The sequence below is a fragment of the Ochotona curzoniae genome, unplaced genomic scaffold (genome assembly GCF_017591425.1).
Source record: "Ochotona curzoniae isolate NIBS_2020 unplaced genomic scaffold, NIBS_Ocur_1.0 contig_1482, whole genome shotgun sequence".
Classification (NCBI taxonomy): Eukaryota; Metazoa; Chordata; class Mammalia; order Lagomorpha; family Ochotonidae; genus Ochotona; species Ochotona curzoniae.
The window spans coordinates 7843018-7866271 of NW_024465100.1; the positions used below are offsets into that span (position 1 = coordinate 7843018).

General features: G+C 38.7%; 1 protein-coding gene across 3 annotated transcripts in view; it reads right to left on the reverse strand.

Annotated features, from left to right (window-relative positions):
* The window catches only part of SOX5 (SRY-box transcription factor 5), a 386873-nt gene that overhangs the window by 35988 nt on the left and 327631 nt on the right, over positions 1 to 23254 (reverse strand). For 2 of the 3 annotated variants that reach the window (XM_040967762.1, XM_040967768.1), the window contains one exon: positions 7288 to 7465. The exons of the other annotated variant lie outside the window; for it this stretch is intronic. In XM_040967762.1, coding sequence (XP_040823696.1) covers positions 7288 to 7465 — 178 coding nt within the window. The remainder of the gene's footprint in view (positions 1 to 7287; positions 7466 to 23254) is intronic. 3 annotated transcript variants of the gene reach the window in all.

Consider the following 23254-nt stretch of genomic DNA (forward strand, 5'->3'; position numbering starts at 1 on the left):
TACATCCATTTTCCCCTGTCCTTTAATGAAAGGGGTGTCCTACTTGCAGTCAATGCAAACTCCCCAAATTCCTGTCCTGCGCGTTTAGTCCTAGGATAGGCAATTCTCGCTTTCACACCCACTCCTTCCAGATCCCTGTCATCTCCAACACCTCCTCCTCTGACAACAGGCGCTCACTCTTCCTTGGTTTTGTTCTGTCTTTGTTTCTCTTGTTGTCCTTTCTAAGTCAGACTGCTCAAAGTCACTGTCTCTCATTCCCTCCTCACTCTCCAGTTCTCACAGCGTTCTTACTCCCGTTTCCCCTGGACTTCCGCTTGGCTCTCTAGTGAGCGGGTACTCTGCTTCCCCTGCAGAAGGATAGGACTGACCATGCTCTCATGCTGGGACCCCCTCCTTTTATGTGTTTCTCATCACAGAACTAACCCTCCCTCCCTCCTTCATCTTCACGTCCCGCTCCGTGGTCCTTTCTTCATGTTACACTGCAGTCTTAGGTTCTGATCATCAGAAAAAGTGTGTGATTTGCAGTTAGCAAGAAAGTTCTGCCTCTGTCATATGCCGACTGCTGAAGCTATCTTTTTATCTTTCCAAGTCTCAGCTGTCTTACTGGCAACATGGAGGTTACCATCACCACAGATGCTGTCGAGATTAACAGACACTTAAGCATAATACATGGTCCACGAATGTTTTTCATTAACTAGCACTTTATCAAGTGGTATAGCACTTTATAGCAAAGTAGAACTTAGGGACTGGATTCAGACTCATTTCCAGATAAGAATCTACCTCTTAGAAAGAGTGATAGCTGGCAAGTTATAATACATAATCTAAGTTTCTATTTTCCTCAACTTTAAAATAAATGTAAAATTGCTTGAAAGAATTAGATGCGCTTGGTATTTGCAGAGACAGTAACAATCACTGACTCTCCTTTTGGATACAGACTCCCCATTCAGCATTTTTGTTATCTGGCTTTCCCTATAACTGTACCCTGTGCCTCTGATCATTTGGGAAGAAAGAAGGAAGAGATGTTGGACAGAGAAGGTGGCTATGGTTTACAGAGGCAAAGACTGGAGTACTGCATGTATAAACAGGGGATGCTAGTGGTTGCTAGAAGCGACTCGGGACTAGGAAGAGGCACAGAACAGCCCATCTCATGGAACCTCCGGAGGGAACCAGCTCCACTGAGGCCTGGCCCTCAAACCTCTGCCCTCCAGGAGAGTGGCAGGACACATTTTTGTTTGAAGTCACCTGTTATCCTCACCTTATTAAACCTGCAGACCACTTCCAGTCTTAGAAGATTCTCCTATGAACTGTGGGTGCTCCCCAGGATTGTAGAGTAAGTACAGTTTGCTGCAAACCTTTCCAGATTTCTAGACACACATATCTTTGTACTAAGCTTCTCTACTCCCATGACTCCTGGAATGCAGTGTATCAAGCACAGAATCTGTTGCCTTCTCTGTCTGCTCTCTCTGCATCCCACGGACCTCCTCACTTGCCTGTCCAGTCACTTGGGAGTCATCCAGCTTATCTCAGAGACAACAAGCAGCCCTGCACTGGCAAGTCCACCTCTTCCTGAGCGCTCATATGTGCTTCTCCAGCCCCCCGGGCCCTGCAACACAGCTAATACCTTCCCCTCTTAACTGACCTCTCTGTGTCCAGGCTTACACCTGACTCACTTTCCTACTCTCATTTCAGGTACAGTATATGAAAACATTCAAAATATATATATATATATAAACAAAAGAAATGTACATCATATCAAAAATATCTGATGTTTAAAACCCATGTTGGGGCTGGTGTTGGGCAGGTAAAGTTATTCCTGGAATCCTACATGTATGCCTGGTTAAGTCTCAGCTGCTCCATGCTCAGTCCAACTCCCAGCTAACACGCCTGGCAAGGCAGCGCAATGTGGACCGAGCGTTGTGCTTGGGACTGGCCCAGCTCTGGCTGTTGCGGCCATCAGGGAATTGAATCAGTGGATAGAACATCTGTCTCTACATGTCTCACCTCTCTCTCTCCATAATCTCTCTGTCCTTAACTATATCAATCTTTTAAAATGTCTTGATACATATTTCTTACAGGAGTGTTTGATAAAATGAATAGCTGTAATAGTCTGCAGAATTCATCTCCTGCCCACTGCCCCCCTCAAAAAAAACATAGGAAATAATAAAGACAAATTTTTAAAAGTTTCTTTACTTTTAACTTACACCATAACTTCAAAAGATATCAACAGTCTATAGCCTTCCCGAACACACTTCAATTTTAGAAATTCTTCAGTGCCCTCACCCCACCAAAAAGAATCCCTATATGGGGTGTGTTTCAAATCTTTTAACATATCCTGTCAGTTTCTCCATGATATCATGTCTGCTCTTCTGCCCCATGCCTCTCCTGGCTGTCTCTTGCAAACCCTAGGCTTACAATGCACAAGGCTTTCTCTCTGTCCAAGCATAGGCCTTGCTCCTCTCATTCTGCCCCTGTTCTCCAAGCACTTCTCTCTCGTGGCAATGACTGCTCTTGCTGATGTGTGTGGGAATTACTGGAACATTGCTCCCTGTAACAAGGACTTCCTCACTACCCCAGATATGCTCCCTGACAAGATGAGCACTGTCCATTTTGTGCACCGTGGAGCCTTGGAAATGCGTAATTGTTTCATTGTGCTGCATTATTTGAAGGTTGCCTTTCACATCTGTCTATGGGCTGCTTGAGTACTTACTTTTTCTTTTTTGCTAATCTTTTCTTCTTTTGGCCCATGCCAGGGCCTTTAGAGGAAATAAATGCTTACTTCAGAGTTGAAAATATCTGTTTATAATTCCAAGTTCACTGATTATCTGTCTCCACATCAATGGAAGCAGTGCCATATGGCAGATGAAGATATCAAGGCAATACAAATTCTTAACTGCTTACTTATTTCAATGAGAACTTACTAGCTACTTGTGCTAGTACAGCCATAATGTGCTTCAAGTGATATTCAGCAAATATTAACATTCTTTTTATCCTGAGATCATTTATCATGATCAATTATTTGCCATCTTGTTATATAGCCATCTCTTCACTCGTGGAAGCTCCCAAGAATTAAATGATAAATGTGAAAGCAATTAGTAAACTGGAAATGGTTATACAGTGGCCAGTTTGGCTCAGTAGTTAAAATTCCAGTTAACATATCCAGAGTGCCTTGGTTCAAATTCCAGCTGTATCCAAATTCCAGCTTCCTTTGCTCCAGCCCTGGGGAGGCGGCAGGTAGCAGCTCAAGAAGTGGGTCTTGCCACTCATGTCAGAGTCCTCTGTTGAGTTTCCAAATTCCAGCCTTGGCTAGACCTAGACCCCGAGTTTGGAGGCATCTGGGGGATGAACCCATGGATAAAACTACCGCTATGTATCTCTTCCTCCATCTCAACATGGTTTATGCAAATACTGATTGCTAGATGTGGCTGAAGATAACTTTCTTCATATTCCAAGTGCTTTTAATAAATACACTTTTAAAGCCTAGACACACATTGGTATCCTTGAAATTTAAAACAGAACAAGTGAGAACAGTGTCATGAAATGATCTCTGACAGGATCTTAACATTCCCAGGTAAGCACCAGGCCTCTTTATTATATCTGGCCTTTATCTATAAAGTAACTTTTGACCGGATACTGTGGTTATCTGCTCTAATTAAGGGATCTATAATTTTAGGATAGCTGTAGTGAGAACACAGATGAGGAATGCTTTGAAAAATAGTTAAACATTGTATATGTAGATAGAACACAGGCTGAAAAGGCTCCTAAGGAAAAAGACAACATCTGGCCAAAAGATTCTAAAATTACCCACCGTTCTTCTGAATGATGTGTGCCTTTAAAGATCCCTTTCTTCAGCGCTGCCTAACATTTGCGCACTGTATGAAAAGCATTCTCTTAGAATACACTGTAAGAGTGGTCGCCAACCTGAGAAAGTTAGTGTCTGTGTTTGCAGCTAATAGATATATAGCAAAGAGCCCCATGTCATTAACAATAACTGAAGTTATCTTTGGGTCCATAGTTTTCTGTGGTTTATTAATGGCATAACACATTAATTCTTCTTTCAGGAGTGACCTTTACAACACCATTAATCCTCACGGCTTTTATCCAACCACATTATTACTCATTACAGTTTCAGCTTTCAACATCTGCATTTGTTGAAAAGAAAAAAGTAAATTGTACTGGCCTCAAATCCTTCGAAAATGTAAGGGATGTGTATGTGCTAACAGGACTTTTCAGGGGGAACAAAAAAACCTATGACATGTTTTATGTAGTGGAGAAAGTCATATGATAAATGTCTTCATACATTCTTGGCTTTGTAAAATAATCTGTCATATGTAATCCTGAATGCTGAAGGAAAAAAATCCATATGATAAAAATGCATGTATTAGTTATTACAGTATTTAAATATTTTAGTACTAGTAATATTAGAAAAGTAGCTCACATATCAACACGAAGATATTTATGGGCTTTTGTGTATAGTATGAAGTGAGTCATTCTTGCCAAATAAAATATTTTCTCTTACATACTTGGTATATAAAAGCTAATCTAATCTTACGCCCGCTTAGGAAGCTGAGCAGAGTAACTGGGAGCTGGATCCTAAAAAGTACTGATATCTCTCAAAGCTTTCTGACTCTGAAAAAATTCAAAAATTATGACTTCCTTTTCTCAGTACTGCTCTACTGCCTACAGTTCCTCTTAACAAATAATCTCGCATTCTACTTTGTAAAACTTAAAGTACTTCTCTAAGTCTTTAGCATTTCTTCTCTTCATTCCCTTCAGTCTTGGAAAAAAAGAGAAGCAGCTTGTCCCTTGGCCCAACTGAATCCTTTCTCAACTTGGTTCTCCTTGCTGGTATGTTGTCACCATTGCACTATTTCATAATTACATATCACATTAAGTCATTCTCCACTGCCTCCCCCAAAAGGAAATAATACATTTAATCTTGTTCTAAAATCTGTTTCTATTGAGCCTTCTCAAACTCTAATCTCTTCAACATTAAACTTAAGATTGATTCCTATCATCAACAGACCCTCCTTTTTCCCATATCCTTAAAATCTTTGAAACTGGAAATCTGTTAAAGTCAACCTGCTAAAATTTCACTTCTATGTTCTTACTATCTTGAAACATCAGCTAAATCCTAAGACTTTTCTTAATAATCTGTAACTTTCTTATAAAATATGCCACCATTTCAAAATCCCTCTCTTTGGAAATGTTGATTTCCTAGGCGAGCATGATGCTGCCCTATCTTTATTTTTATTCTAAGATACGTACTCTGTCACGTGACAGAGGTATGGTACCTTTACAGTTAGTCTGAAGACGCCTTGAAGGATTAGGCACTTACTCTTGAGTTGGCCTGAACTTCATGATTCTCTGAAAATGAAGAGAATCCAGCAGTTCTGACCACGTGACTTTGGAGAAGAGCTGATCCAAGGCACCGTGGTTTTCTCTTAGCTCTGCATCTCAGATCAGTCATCCACTGTGGAGCATTTAATACCCATGCCTTGGGCATCCTTAAGGATAGACCCATGTTGGAAACAACTGAGGTCTCCAAGAGTCAACTGAGTGAGTCATTCTGGAAATGGATTATCCATGCCCAGTGAAGCCTATGCATACCAGCAGATCATGCTAACGTCTTCCCTGCAAACACATGTCAGACCCTAAGCCTGAACAAACCAGCTGAGCTCACCTCTAGCAACTGTGAAGTAACCATGCTGGTCATTTCAAGCTACTAGATTTTCAGGAATTGATAACCAACACCATAGGTGGTAGCCATGATTATTCCTTCCTCTTCTTGCCACTCTTTTCTGTGAACTCATTCGATTCGAGCCTGCCTTTTACAGATCACACATTTATACTTCCCTGCCCACCATCTCCACCTGAATGGCTCTCGGCATTTCACATTCAATATCCTTCAATTTTCCTATTTGCATCTTCTGTCAAATTCCATCCCATTCTAATATTTTCATAATTAATGAAGACACAACCCCATTTTTTTTTAAAGATTTACTCACATTTATTTCTTAAAGTTCTAAATCCTCCAGTGTCCAACTTGACTCTTGCTGGTACAGCCATTTGCAGAAAAGTTCTGCCAGTTCTTACAGGCTATCCAGCTTTCCTCTCCTTTATCACTGCTTATATCTATCTCACATAACTTACGCTGGCCTACGACGAAACAGCGCCCTCCCTGAATACACTGGTGTGGTCAACACTCAAAAATCCGACCACATTACTATCCGAAGAAAAATGGAAAATTCCTTAGACTAGAATTCAGCTAGATTCCAGAGTCCACATGACCCTTCAGGTTATTTCTGATCTCCCTCCACCAGGTATCCATGCTATATCCTGGCCAGACTACTGCATTTCTCAAAGCCAGGCTGTTTTCTGATCCTTGTGGTTAGTAGTTTAGCATGCCCAGGAATGAATGAGCCTGGTTTCAATTAGATTATCACCAACCTAGTCTTTTTTTTGATCGTTTCAAAGAGATTCCAGTGCTCTTTTCCATGGGAACTGGACAGAGACTATGCTCTGCAATTGCACTTAGTATTCCTGCCTTCCCCCAAAGAAGAGAGAGCTTCACCACCGCCAAACATGAGTGACTCGGAGGCTGCGCTATGCTGATCACAGCCTTATACTTAGTAAACCTATCAATACATGGAGGCTGATGTATTCACTGTGTAATTTATATATGTGAAAATAATTAAATGTTTCTCTCCTTCTGGAAATATTTCCTAGTGTTGTTTATTCTACTGAAAGTATAAACTCGGAGAAATAAAGGTATTCACTGTGTATTACATTGGGACATTGATGCAATTCTCAAACAGGCTATAACAGAACAGATTTTATATCCTAATAAATGATAGCTGATCCAGGAAAAAATGTACTTCATCATTAAGCATCTACACATTAAAAAGAATAAGTCCTGTGATTGACAAGGTATGTCAGCAAACAACAACATTTGGAACAATTGCTTGCTATGATTAGTCACTGAGGCTACCTCTCAAATAAAATTACAGATGTAAGTTTTATACATATGCATATATGAATGTATGCTTTAAGCTATGTATATATATTAGACATAAGTAGTACAGTTAGATTTCTAGGGAACAGCATAATTTGGAATTTAGCTAAATATTTCATCCACATGTTTAAAACAGACCCATGTATTTCTTCAAATCAAAACTCTGCTGTCGAGCTTAAGCCAAGCAAAGGATGTGTGGGATGCGCCATTAATGAGCATTTCATTCCAGTCCCATAAACAGAAAATGAGCAAGAACAAAAAGAAACAGAACTTACCTATTGTGCTAACTCTGGCTGAAGGACTAGCTAATGCTGCTGGGACAGATGCTTTGAGGGGGCCTGCCCCACTGTTTATTCTCAGAGCTGGCATATGGGGAGAGGTGGGTGACGTGGGTGATTTGCCATCAGAGGTCTTGGGTTTAGCTGATAGGTTCAGTGGCTGTGCCACTTCATCCTGCAATGATCATTAGAAAATGAGCTGTGATGAGGAATGTCTGATCCAAAATGTCTGGAAAAACATTGGTCTCCCGGTTTCCCACTTCCCACCGAATTTCTCCACCGATTACTCATCTAGTCATACAATCTGAGCAATTCACGGTTTGGTTAACTGTCAACATGCTGGCACTTTCACTATGTATCACAAAACCCTTTTTAGGCCAGAGAAATAATGTATACAATCAATTATCCACAGAAAAGTCACAATTAATGTAGCCTATGAAAGCTTGAATTTGACTTTTACTCTTGATTGAAAGATGTTACACATTTTCATACATTTATTTTTGATATCCATAGACTTTTTTAAAATCACCTCCCCACCCCCAGGAACAGGGACCAGGTATCAAGCACCCCTATACTCTGGCCCATGAACAAATTGTTTGGAAGACTCATGATGGAGGACTGAAAATTGCTGTGATCAAAAATACTCTCCATATTGAACCTAAACATGAGTTTTCTCTGAAAAATCTTTTCTGCTAAGTTTCAATGAGACACTGTAGATGGCCTCTAAAAATGAAAACAGACAAAAGCTAACATGACACTGATTTATAAAATTTATGTTTAACACATTTTTAAATCCTTAACAACAAGTCTTCAAAATTCAGAATTGCTTTCCAGATACTTCTCCCATGCCACAAGTGGCATGAGAAATTGTGTGTGATGAGCTCAGCACTGCTGGTCGTTTCCAATTTTCCCATGTTTGAAAAGGATAAAGCATAGTTTACATTTGCTTCCAATCCTTTCTAACCTAGCACTTACATAATTTCATGCTTAAAATTTATGAGTGCAGTATCAATGACATTTCTATAACTTCAGATAAGAACCAGACAGTATGAACACCACATCACTTTTGTTTCATTGCAAATAGGTAAAGTAATTTCAGTCCTTTTTTGTGAACCAAATTGGAAATTGCATCACTTATGTGTACATGATTGATCACATTATACACAATTTCACATAGATATTACTGTAGAATAAAAATTTAGTTTCTACTTAACTACTATTTTGTGAGTTAAAAGCATGTCTAAAATAATAGAGAAGATCTATTGAAGGTAGAGCAGTTGGATAATTAGATTAAAATGGATAATTAAGTGACATGAAAATATATGTTAATAAAAGTACACCCAAACTATTTTTGCTTACCAAAAATATGGAGACAAATAACTTCATAAAATGGTATCACATTATGTTTATTTTAAGCTCACAGTTTAGATCTATTAGTTCTAGATTACTGTTCAATTTTGTGGTTGGCTGTTCTTTAGAAAACAAAGGACCAGGAAGAAATGCTCTTGTATCTTTTTTTACAGTTCTGTTTTTGTTTCAGTTAAAAGGACAGTTATTTGAAAATATGAGATAATTTAAATTGGCAATCTGAGATGCATCTTAAATTAACGGTCATTTTGCCAAACTTTTATTGACTCATAGAATGTTGGGAGGCAGTGAAATAGAATAATTCCATGATTGACTCAATATATAAATCTGAGTTTACGTTAGCATTTTAAAAATCATAGGAACAAAATTATTTCTAGATTGCTCAACTTGAAACATTTAGTTGAGTTAGTTAGCTATATAATCTCTTTATATACACATACTGCCATGGTTGGCAAAATCCCTGAGGTTTTTTGTCCTTCTCGATGTTTTACTATGGATAGCAGTTCTCAGAATGTGGTCCATGGATTGTCAGTGTCACACAGGAGTTTTGCATAAAGCCAAGTTTTCTATCACAAAAACTTTACGGATGGGTCCCAACAACATGTGTTTCAGCCAGCATTCACTGATGTACCTGCCTTATACACTTATCATGTGAAAGGAGAATCCTAAATGAACTTTATAACTAAGTTTTACTATTTTTAAATACATAGAAACACACCCAAACAGAGTGGGGGAAGGTGAGAAACAGAGAGAGAGAGAGAAAAAAAGATAAAGAGAGAGAGGGAGAGTAATGGGGAGAATATATATCATCCAAAGGCTCACTCCTCAAATGTATGCACAGTTGTACTGGTCCAAGCCAGGAACCTAGAATTCCATGAGAGTCTCTTCAATGTGACCCTGGTATTTCAGCTGTGGCTATTGTCTCTTAGGGTGTGCACAGCAGAAAGCCAGCTGGAAAGAAGTACAGCGACTCAGATCTAGGCATCTGAGATGGGAAGCAGGTGTCACGAGTGGTACCTTAACCACTGCATCAAATGCCTATCCTCGAAACTAATTTTATTCATCCTCAAAATCCTCTGAAGATCGTCATCACATAAAAATATGCCATAAACTTTCTCGATCTTTAAAATTGAATTGGGGGAAGAATGTGGCATTGTGCCAAGGAGCTAAGCCACTGCTTATGCCCACCTACCATGTTACAGTATGAGGTTCAAGTCCAAGCCCCTTTGCTTCCAAGCCAGCTTTCTGATCATGCACCTATAAAGTAGTGGATAAAGTTCCCTGCCACTAATGTAGGAAACTTGGATGGATGTCCTGGCTCTGGACTTCAGTCCAGCTCAGCTCCACTGCTGTTGGTACTTGGGGAGCAGACCAGCAGATGGAAGATAATTTTTTTTCTCCATCTCATCTGTCACTTTACCTTTGCTTGTTAAAAACATTTTTTTTTCTTGAAAATCAGAGAAAGAGCATGAGAGAGGGAGAGAGAGAGAGAAAGAGGAGGAGGAACAGCAGCAGTAGAGAGGGAAAGGGAGGGAGAGGGAGAGAGAGAGAGACAGACCTTCCACTTGCAGGTTCACTTTCCCAAAATGGCCACAACAGCCAGAGCTGGGCTAGATTGAAGCTGGGAGCCAGGAGATTCTTCTGGGTTTCCCACATGGGTGCATGGGTTCAAGTACTTGGGCCATCCTTCACTGCTTTCCCAGGCACATTAGCAGGGAGCTGGATTGAAAGCAGAACAGCTGGGACTAGAACCAGTGTCCATCTGAAATGCTGACATTACAGATGGAGGATTGGTAGGATACTCTACTGTGCTTTTCAAGTAAGTAAAGACTCTACAAAAATAACAATGAAAAGAATCAAATGGGCATATCATATATTGGCAGTATTTACTTTATAAGTTAGTAAAACCCAATGGAGACAATAGAATTAGGATCCAGATCTTCTCCCTTTCACCTAAGCCTAAACACCTTGTCTGCCCAGTGGGAACTGTATGGCCCACTGTTTATTGCAGTTGTAAATAATTCAGAAACTCTATTTCCCAATTCAATGTCATGCTTGTGTTCACCACATTTTGGTGATACTACTGGCACCTGTCAGTCAGCCATTGAGCTTCCTTGCCCAGCATCACAACTCTTGCGAAAGTACCAGGGGATGCTGGAATAATTCAAGGTAGCTGCTTAATGTACATGACACCATGCAAGAGTGACCAAAAAAAAGGAATGGAGTTGGAACAGGAGATGAGCAAGCACAGAGGAAGCGGCGTGTGAGTGCACACACGGGGCAGTGATGACGTTCACATTAAATGGGACGTAGGTACAGATGGACTGAAGCAGCACCTGGGTTAGTTTCAAGCACTAAGAACAATTACATGTACATACTGAAAGACGACTATTCAAAGTATTTCTTAGTGCATGAGACCTGCTAGAACTTAATATTCCCCTCCATTCCAGGCAGCGCAGGTGTCAGAAAGCCAAAAAGTGCACGGCCCCAAGGACATTAGAGTTGACAGTTCCAAAGTTGATAGAAATGTCATTCAAAGTTGCCCTTTTACTCTCTACCATTATGTGACAAGGCTAATGGTATTATAATAATTAGAATCCGCATGCTTGATCCTTACTGTGGTCAGGTACACACAATTTTACACATTATTTCACAATTTAATTCTATCAATAATCTACTACTCAGCTACTACACCAACTGCCTATTACTTAGGAAGACTACAAGAATTAAATCTGTTTTCCATTTTCTAATAATTAATTTTTATTTCACTAGATGAAAATTTAAAAACCACATTTAAAATGGACTGTCTATTTAGGGCATGCAGGTGAACACAGAAATACGGTAAGACTTTTCCACTTTGACTTTTTCATGCAATATCTTGTCTGAAATCTGAAAACTTAGCATGCCTGACACCTAGATTGACAAATTAAACATGTATTTAATTATTATGAATAAGTGATTTATACATAAAGAACTTAAGTCATTTCCATGATCAAGAATACATGGGAAAAAATAGTAGTTCTATCAAATGTACTTTCAGTTAGGAAATCAACTTTCCTTTAATTACTTGCCAAACTGTTAAATGAGGTTGCCAATGAAAACACTTGAAAAGCAGCATGTTCTATGATTATTTCATTGAGACACAAAGTCACACTTAAGAAATTTATGTATCTGTTGAGAAGCTCCAAACTTGAATTTAAGTGAATGTGTGAGGTAAATGTGTTTTAACTAGTAGAAGGCTGTTCTTTGCATTTACAGATTTCATTATATAATTTATATATATATATATATATATATGCATGCACACTCTGAATTATTTAATTATGAATGCTATCTCGTAATTAATATAAAGTTCTACAGATTCAGGTTTTTGTACTCAACATACAAAACTATTATTTTATATGATAACTATCATCCTTAATTTACAGAGATACTTTTAAAATTTAATCCCTGAAATTCAAACCTAACCATGTGTGATTTTGTCACAAAATAAACCATGTGAAAGAATGAGAATACAAATTATTATGCACGTTGGTGACATGCTAATGTTACAACTACCAGTTTAAAAATGTTACTTATTTATTTATTTGCAAGGCAGAGTGACAGAATTAGCAGGAAATACAGTGAGAAAAAGAAATCTAGTCACTGGTTTGCCTGCCAGACGCAGCTAAGAACCACACCTCTCTCCTGGCCTCCCACATGGGTGTGAGCGACCTAAGCATTGGGATATCTTCCCAGTCAAGTTAAAAGGAAGCTTGTTTGTAAGAAAAGCAGCCGGTACTTGCATGCCACTCCAATAAAGGGTGCCAACATCACAAGTGGTGGCTTAACCTGTGGTGCTACAAAGCTACCCATCCCAAAATTCAATTACTCTTTAAGAAAAAAAAAATCTCACTTTTTTCTATCTTACATGCTCCATCAAGTTTCAGCAATCTATTCATCAACAGAGCTTCTCTCAATGGAATACTCGTTCATCTCAGCTGAGAATTCAAGAGAAGTACAATCTAAGTAAACATATACTCTGGACACATTCCACTGGTGCAGGGCTGCTGTAACACGCTTAGTAGTGAACATGAACTCCAGCCCATGGTGACGTAATCAAGTGTTGCAGAGACTGGAATTAATTTATATTCCAGCCTATGGCCTTGCTTTACACGTGGATAAATAGACACATTGATACACCTTAGATACACTGAAGAAATGCCAGTTGTTGTCATGGACCCAAGACATGGTTCCACCTAAACTAAACACTGTAAAAGATTAATGAAAGGCAAAAATATAGTTCACCTAGATGGCTTTCAAATATTAAATTTATTTGGTGAACATGTTAGTCTAACAAAATCGCTTTACAATGTGCTAAGATTACATAACTTAGAGAAATTAACATGATTAAAGAAAAAAAAAATTCTTGGGAATTCCGGAGAGCTCTTGCTCTCTTCTCTCTACCTAGCTTTTCTTTCCATTCCTCTGAAACTTTGATAGAAAATAAAGAAACCAGTATCCTAAACAAAATTCTACTCATTTTACCCCATTTTCATCCCTGCCCCTTACAGTATGGAAATATCACATATATGTTACATTACACCCCAAGATACATCACGAAGGATGTGGAAATGATTTTACTAAAGATTCCTTTATTTGTTTCCATTATGGATTTGATAATCTAGCTCATCACAGTTGCTTCAAATTTCTATTTCCTTAAATATTTACCTAAATTGTTTGAAAAATATTTAGTTAGTAGTTAACATATTTATACTATTTTGATAGCAACCAATTAGACTATGCAAATATAATCAATCATCCATCATTTATTGAAGGATATTACAATTACTTTTGAGCAGCTGTTATACGCTTGTCATTAATAAATCAACTGACATCTAGGCATATGGCAGTTAAATTTTGGATTTCAGTGGTCAGTGTTAGAGGAGCAAAGAAGAATATTTGGTTTTTTCTTTAGACCCTATGCATAGATGGACAGATCTGCACATTTTTTCAACTATTTACATTTCAGATTCTATCCTCTTTATTAAAACCACTTTGATTCTTTAGTAGGCACACAATGACTGAACTCAAATATGTTTTTCTAACTTCAGATTTCCTGCTTTGTATGATTTGGAAAACTGTGATTTACCCCATGTTCTTCATGCGTATGTGAAGTATAGCACCAGCATATGGGGAGCAGTGAAGGCAGGCATGAACAGGTTTGATGTTACTCGTGCAGCAGCCATTGTCTCCTCAGATGAAATCATCCTATTGGATTAGATATGGAAGCCAGGTGACAGGCTGAATTGCACCATGCACCCAGCTGCTGCCTTCTCTGCACTAACTCTTGCTCGCAGTAGGCCTGCGGGAGCCCTCTTTTACTTCCCCAACAGCAACAGGGTGCATCTTCTTTACAGTTCACTAGAGGTTTGGGAGGAAACTCAACAATGCTGCATAGAAATACCACAAGGATTTCCAAACAAATTCATGGTTGACCTTTCCCTCATGAAGAACCTGGAGGGAAAAAGTCTGGGCATCTGCCAGTTCTAACTCCATCCTTCTTTGGCAGTTTCACTAAATCGAGTCTATCGCCCTAGAGAGCACACGGTCTTGAAGTTACTTTTCATGAACTGATGATAGCTCCTGGACTCACAAATCACAAACTGCCTTGGTAACCAGGCACAAAGAACCTCACGCTGCCACTTAAATCCAGGTTGTATGTTACTTGGTAGGGCCAAAGATTGCAGCTTCTCACCTGCCTTCTTTAGGTTGCCATTTTACACTTGCCTTTGATGTGAACCTGTTCCTTTTATGTGGGTGCTAGTGGGTCACAGTGTGGTACCACAGTGGGTAAAGCTGTCACCATGACTCGGGCATTCCACACGGGTGCCAGCTCATGCATCCTAGATGCCGCACTTCCCATCCAGCTCACCACTAATGCTGCTGGGAAAACAGCCAAGGCCTAGCCTCGCAGTCAGCAGTGTGGAGATCTGAGGAGCGAACCAGCAGATGCAAAATCTGTCTCTCTCTGACTCTCTGCTTTCACATAAATAAACTATTTTTTAAAAGGTAGGAGAGACACTTGTTTCAATGCAGTAATTACACTTCAATTTTATGTTTTCATGGTTGGCAACTCCTTAAAGCTATTCTCATGGTACCCATAATTTATTTTGATGTGTAAAATGCTCTGTCCTTTTTCCATTAATACCTTTATTATTATTATTATTATTGTCTGACTTTGTGGATTTAATGTCTTAGTAGTATAAAGTATAGACAAAACACACAAATACATCTTACAAAAACAGGGGAAAAAATGTGACTTCTGGAATATCAATTATATTATATATTCGTTTTTTTAAATTTAAAGACCACCGTGAAAACCCTAAAAAAAAATGCCATGTTTTCTACACATTTTCATTCTGCAACAGTCACCTTCACGAGATGTCCGTACGCCCTGGGTTGTCTCTCTCATAAGCAACACAGTTGATCTGCCCAACCATGAGGACCCAGCAAGAATGACAGCCTGAATCCTGGCACTAAGTTGTCAATGACAGTGCAACTCCTACCTTCATGGATGGGTCATTTGCTCTGGGGCAATTTGCAACCTCAGCATTACTGATATGTTAAGCTGAACAACTCTTTGGCTGGCTGTCCTATGTATGGCTGTTTATCAGGATTCGTGGCTCCACTAGAATGACATGCTTGTAGCACCCTTACTCAAGTTGCAAAAACTAAAAATATCATCAGATATTGCCAAATATGTTCTAGGAAGTGAAATCACCTCCCTCTTCTCCCCGCTCCCTACACTGGATGAGAACATAGGCTCTAGGGAGAAACCAGATGCTTAAGCTGATGACAAACAATTTTAATGGTTTTGAAACCAGGAATACTTAACAACTCCAGACGCCATTCTTTTGGACAGTTTCTTCATCTTTCTGCACTCCTTCCTTCTCCTTCCTGGCTCATCTCTAATTTAGCTCTGAAACTCTTTTCAGATGGACTCTCTAACCTCTATTTTCAAAATATTTTCTAAAAATATGCCACTTAAACACAGTATTTACTTAGAAGAGAATGCTACGGAAGACCTTTAACCCTAAATAAAAACACTAGATAAAAACAAACTCATCAAAATTTTTGCAGAGTAAATGTAGTTACAGAGGCATCAACAGTAAAGCGTGATGAGATCCGTTACAGCGTAAAGCAGCATAAAATGTATGGTGTTTCAGACTCAACTTTCTTTCACCTCTGGTCCCCAGACAACTTCAAATTTCTAATAATAACAGTTATTTTGTGCTCTGGCATTCATTACATCTGGATGACTGCTATTATCTTTAAAAATGATTAACAGTTCCTTCACCAAGAGGCTAAAAGGAAGTACAGCCGAGAACTGATGTTAATGATCCCACTAGTTCCTCCTATTAACCACTAAATGTAAATCTACAAAAGCTTTCAAAAAATGCTTTACAGAAATTAAATTGTTCACTCCATGTATAAGAACATATAATGCGTTCTTGAAATCACCTAATTCTTAAATTTATGATTACAAAGCATTTGTCAATGTTATTTTCCTGCTAGTTTTCCTTTGAAGAAGTGTGCTAAAGAATTCACTAAGAACTACAAAACTGTCAGATGATGGAATGGAGGGGAAAATGAAGGAACTCAGAGAGCAATACAGGTTTAAAAACTCAGCTCTGAGAAATAGAGGTCATGTCAATAACGGCCAGTGCCATGTTTAAACGGGCCGATCTTCCACCTGCCGGCACTGGCATCTCGTATGGGTGCTGATTCATGTCCTGGCTGCTCCACTTCCTATCCAGCTCCGTCTGTGGCCTGGGAAAGCAGCAGAGGATGGTCCAATACCTTGGGACTCCACAGCCACAGGGGAGACTTGGAGGAGGCTCCTGGTTCTCCCTGCTTTGGACCAGCTCAGCTCTGGCCATTTGGGGGGTGGGGTGTGAACCAGCAGATTGAAGATCTTTCTCACTGTATCTCCTCTCTAGAAATCTGCCTTTTCAATAAAAATAAGTCATAAATCTTTAAAATAATAACAATAAATTCCATGGTCGTGTCCATGTTGGGTGTGGCCACCCTGCCCGTGCCTGAATGTACAAACTGAGCACCCCTTCAGCTCCACCTGAATCTACAGCAAAATGAAGCTCAAAAGGACAGCACCACAATGCAAGTGTCACCTAATTCAGCCAATGCTACATGACTTCTAGGAGAAATAAAAATTCCCCCATGGAGGCATGAATAATCTGTTACAAAGGGAAAATCTCTAATGAAAATGTTAATAAAACACTGGTGCCCTTGACATAAGACAAAACATCTTGGAAGATCCTTGGTGGGGTTCAAAATTTATTTTAAAAAGTGCCCATGGTTCTTAGAGATTTATGGCTCCCTAGGTATTACAAAAGCCCTGGTTCTAAAGCAGAACGAGCAGCTTTAGGGGGCAATCATGGAGAAAGGGAGAGAAGTAATAGAAGGTACTTAATAGTAATTCCAATGAATTCTACCCCAGGGCTTGTTTTCTATACTTACATACATATATGTGCACATTCTAATAAACATCAAGTGGCTAAAGAAGCTAGCGGACTCCAGGTGACTGAGGCTTAACACTTCATGACAGTTATATCCACTAAATGATACTCTGGTGTATAGCTGGGAGATTCGAGTGAAAGCCAAATTGTCTTCAGCACGAAATCTTAGAGGAAGAAGTATGTGGCTATGGTTGTATATGTGTGTCTCTCTGTGTGTAACAGACATAAAGCAAGAAACAATTAAGGAAGAGTAAGGTTAAACACCCTGGTGTAACTGACTATAACAATTACAGGATTCTATTGCATTTAAAAAATAATCAGATTTCAAATAATTTAAGAAAATTTTATTATGGAGGAGTCTTCACTGGTGATCTCCCTATTCATAGACTCTTTAGGATATAACTTTTTTTTCATGGTGGTATCGAAATAATAACTTCATAATCATACACATTTGACTTGCATAGAAAAACATTATTAATCACAAGCATTTAATTAAATTGAGAGATTCACCAATAATTGAATTAAAATTCAGTTTATAATATTTATTTGGGGGGCAGTACTATAAAGCTGCCCCCTGTGGCACTGGGATCACATACTGGTACCAGTTTGACTCTTGACTGTTCCACTTTTAATTCTGCTCCTTATTAATGTGCCTGAGAAAGCAGCAGAGGTTGGCTCACTTACTTGGAACCCTGGGCCCTGGTGAGAGACCTAGAAGAAGCTCCTGGATCTTGGCTCTGGACAGACCAGCTCTGGCCATCATTGCCATTTGGGGAAAGAGCCAGTAGATTGAGGATCTTTATCTCTCTCTCTCCATAACTCTTTCAAATGAGTACCTTTTAAAACAACCTTGATTTTTGTTTCATTTAGAAAAGGAGAGATAGACAATTTCCATCGGCCAGTTCACTCTCCATAAGCCCCAGGAGCCTGGAATTCAACCCAATCACCTGTGTTATTACCAGTTCTGTCCCCAGCAGGTGCACATTAGCAGGTGGCTGGAATGGAGTCAGGAGCACAACCCAAACTTGCACTCAAACATTCTGATCTGGGGTAAGCAAGTGTCCCAAGCAGTCTGCATTATACACTTCAAAGCCAATCAAATCAAACTTTTTCTAATATTCTTTATTAAAGTGTTTACTTTCCGAACATGCTTTACATCTAGGTACAATGCACTGAGCAAACTGACTCCTGGATGCTTAAACAGGAAGATGGGCCTACCAAAAATGTCTCCCTCCAGTTGGGTCCACAAATGGATTCTCTTCCCACTTGGAATTTCATAGCTCTTTTAAATCTTTACTGTTCTGCCCCCCTTTTTCTTTCTTTCCTCATACACTAGACTGTTTGCTGTCTCTGTAATTAACTACTTCCTATTCAGGTATGTTAGCTACAAAGTCACTGTCAAGGGTTCCTGGAACAACGTGCTTCCGATTAATTTAACTTGCCACTTTACTAGGTTACTACATCTAAGCTTTAACTCATTTCACTACATTCTTTGCCTACAGAGAACACGCAGCAGCCAAAGGCTGCAAGTCCAAAGATAAGTACAAACAATTTAATTATAAAATTCATTTCTCACACCTCTTCTTGCTTTAACTTACACTGCTTGCCACCCCTTAGGTTAAAAACAGTATTAGCAATTTTTCTTTCTGAATATAAAATTAGGGAGTGATGCCATCTGCCCTGGTCTCACTTTTTTTTTTTCTTCATGTGGTAAGTTCATTTTTAAATTTGTTCCATAAGTATCTTTTAGCAATACTCTCAACAGAGTGATAGGTTGTGAGAAAAAAGAAATTTGTACTCCAGTTGGTGAAGCAATATACAGACAGTGGATGATAAAAGATTATAAGGCAATGCTAACTTGCTATGAAATTTCTATGAAGACATTTCATTGTGATTAGTCAAAAAAAAAGTGTCAGGAAGGAAATTCTTTAAAAAGAGATCTCTTGGATTTTACTACGGTCAGATCATTTAGACTGAATTCTTTGTCACGAATGTATCTTATTCACTAGTCCAGGGCTCGCATGTGGATCTTAGGAAACTTTTGATAAAGTTATAATTCCCTTAGTCTGTGGAGCCTCAGAAAACTTCTACTTTGAAGAGTCTCAGAACATAGAAAGATACTGAGGATACCCATAAAATTTTGTAACTTGGGATTAGGTAAATTTTTTTTTTTTTACCAGAAATAACTTAAAAGATTATTTTCCTTTCCCCAACATAACTCAAACAAGGCAATTATTTCCCAACTCTGATTGACTTGTTTTTCCTTTCCCCTCCACTCCTAATTAACATATTAAAAGCGTGAACACCAGAAAAGGCATGGTATTCATCTAATTGAATATGGGAATTATGCAGTTCTTACCTGAAAAAGGCTCTCTATTTCAAAGGAAATTACAAAGAATTTCGTAATGCGATTTTTACCATAGACAGAGCTGGTTACCAAATAAGAAACAAGTGCATATTGCTGAATGCACAATCTGTTACATAAAGATGGATTTTGAACATTGAAGGTTACAAAAACATACTTGTGAGTATCATACCCTAAACACATATTTTTTAAGTAATTGCAATGGTAATATGGCTATACTATTCCCTTTACCCCCTACTTCTCAAGTTTGCTTGCCAAGTTACAAAGCACCTTCTTGTATTATTGTAGACTTGAAAACAAAATGGAGTAAACATGGTATAAGACACTGTGTGAGTTTACAGGTCAAATGGCCTATGTGACCTTTAGCACTGATGGGCCCCAATTCTCATGAATCAAAGCTCAAGTCTGGTTATCTCACTGGTTGCTCCAAGTAATTATGTGGGTGGTTACCTTAATTGCTGGACCGGAGAAGAGCCAGGCATGGGCTGCCCAGTCCAGATAGGTAGGGAATGTGTGGTATTTCCCCCCTTACCTTGCAGTCTATCGTGGATTGCCCGTTTTTCAAGCCATTGCAGACTACCCCTATGAAAATCCTGTGAACATGGTGTTGGGGGCCACATTCCAGGAATGGGGTGTTGGTCCCTGCTGGCTGGCAGGTCAGTCAGTTGCCTTGTCTCTAATTTATAATGAAATTGTTGTGACTGTAACTGGTGAATGTAACATTCTGTTTCAGTGGTCCAGTGGATGCAACATTATGTCTTACTTTTGCTTCCTCAATGAGAGATATCTTCAAACCAATTTGACAGAGAAAGACAGTGAGGATGGACACATTCAAAGATGTGTTAGTCACACCATCTTTAATAAGTCTGGGGTTTGAATCACCAACATAGGGCTACAAGCTTCAGCAAATTCTCAGAATCTTTTTTGAAAAATCAGACTAATAAATATAGCCATGTGATTTCTCTCTGATTCTGATAAAACAATTACATTTCATATGATAGGGCCGAGGCACTGCTTAGTGTCAGTACAATTCGCCTGGGTATTTCCAAATGATGTTACTAACTCATGAAATGTTTTAGCAGATTAGCTGCAAGTGAATTATGACTTGACACACACATCTAAAGTTTATATCAAAAATATATTTCAAATCAATACTACAAACATTCTTAACACTGTCATGTGAATGAATTTATTTTGCTTCAATATGAAATTTATACATATCCAAATCCTTTCCAGTCACTAAGAGAGGAATTAGCACGAGAAATGAAGACCTTGAGCCTGTGCTACTGGCTTGCCCAAAGGTAACAAATCCATCCAGGATTATTTCACACTTGGTCTTAGGCAAAAGAAGTGATAGTCAGGATTATTTCAAGTGAGTTCTGTCAAAGGTTACACGCAGGCTATTTTATAATGATTTCTGGCTAATGTATCTATTTTAATGATGATCTCAATAGAGTTATTAAGGAATCTTTGCCTTCATGACAGTGACCAAGAGGCAACTAATGTCCTTTTAGAATGTTAGCATGACTGACAGTTAAGATGAGTGTTTAAACAGAAGACAAAATATTCATTCTCAATGTACTGAAGGCGTTCAAACTTGATCAAGTATTCTGCTCATGGATTTTGTAACATCACATTCATGCTACAGGCCAAGTAAAAGACCAATGAAAAAGAAAAGGCTCAGAATTTAGCATCCAGTTAAGGGTTGGGTTTTCATTATAATGATCTTGAATTTGTGGGAAGCTCTCCTCGGATAATGATTGTGAAGTATCTGTATTGAGTTAAGTATATCATGAAGCATGAGGAATTACGAGATTGATTTATCAGATATTCATTTAAGAAATAGTCAATTAAAATAATTAATGTGTGGTGAAACTTAGCTGTAAGGCCTCAAGTTTAATTTTCCCAGCCCATAACATTAAAAGAATAATACATTTCATGGTCTTGAGAGCATAAAAGATGTTAAATCGCAGATGTAATGACATCATTATACAAGAGGGAACTAAGGAGAAAGAATGTATTTGCCTGAGACTTGTACCTTGTTTTGAAGGTCTCTTTCTGATTCTTTCACTGTATTGCCAGATAAATCAATTTGTATGCCTCACTGCTATAGAATGGGATACATAAACACACCTATGTTTTTGTATGTATATTGTTTAAAATTTACATATTAACCCACATGAGGGCAATCCAAAAAAGGAATCAAAGAAAGGTAATGTTACAAAGAATATCAAAAAGTAGTAGCAAATGTAATTTTGCCTTTAAAAAGGAAACATTTGAAACTAGAGTTTTGGACAAAGAGGGAGAGAAAAAAAAAATCTTCCATCTCTACTTGCCTACTGTGGCAATGGCTGTAAAAGGCCATCCCTAGGAGCTTGGAACTCTATTTTGGATGTCTCCCATAGGCAACAGGAGTGCAAATATTTGAGAATTTTGTTGCCTTCCTAGGCATATTAACAGGAAGCAAGATCAAAAGTGGAACAGCCAGGACTCAAACCAGTGCTTATGCGAGATGCCAAAATTATAGGCAGTGGCTTAAAGTGCTGTGCCAAAATTCCATCTCTCGATTTTCGCATTTTAAAACTTTCCTTGAATCATGAATTAAGCAAAAATGAAAAAACAAACCAATGTTAGTATCAGTCTGTGCCTTTCAATTCAGCAGTCACTTAACTTTTAGGTATAGGCTAGAGAGGTCACCCAAAAGGGATTCTTAGCAAACAAACTCCTATGGTTAACTGTATTAAAGATGGGCTGCAAAGCAGCTAATTCATACCTGATCACAATACTGAGTTCTTACAGACATGCTTTTTCTACTTTCAAGACGCATGAAAAACCCAATCTCACAAGCAAAATCAAGACACACAGTTACTTCTGAAGAGTGAGGAACTCATTCAGTTCACAGGATGGGCTAGTAGACACTTCCTTTTCATTGCATATATCTTGACTCCAATGACTCTAGCTCCTTCCATCGCCTATGTCTAGTACACCTATACCAACAGGATACATGACAACGTATTCTGCTTTTAAATTTCATTATCTTTCAGTGGACACGATCTTTCTACATGGTATAATAATAAATAGTTCATTTTTCTTAGGCACACTCATTTTTCTGTTTCACTGAGTTATCTTGTGGGCTGATACAAACCATCAACCCTTTGTTATTTCTTTATTGTTCTAAAAGAAGTAGAACAATAATTGCATGCCAGGTACTGTGCAATATTACAGATAAATAAGATATAATCCCTAGCCTCGGGACTTAGAATCGTACAAGCAAAAAGCAGGTGCAATGAAGTCTTACAAGGACTGTTTCACTATTACTCAAGGGGGAATATATTGTGCAGTAATAATGAAGTAACCAGTTATTTACAGCAGTGACACTTAATATAGCTCTTGTTAGCACGCACTGGACATGAGGGGGATGTAGAATTAAAGTGGCAAAATCGATAGAGAAATTAGCACTATATGGCAGGCAGAAGAGAAAATGTATGACATATGCAAAAGTTATCTCATTTGGAGCATACGATTCTGGAACTGAGAGAAAGGGTAACAGATCACCAGATTGCTGGGGCTAGAACAGAGAATGCCATGGGAACTTGATTAAGCTTCATCTCAGACACTATCTTTCATTCTTCTCAGTTCTCTCACAAGGTATTGGAGATGTGTTACAGCTGACCGCATTTCTCCCACTTTCAGATGAAATCCAGCACCCTAC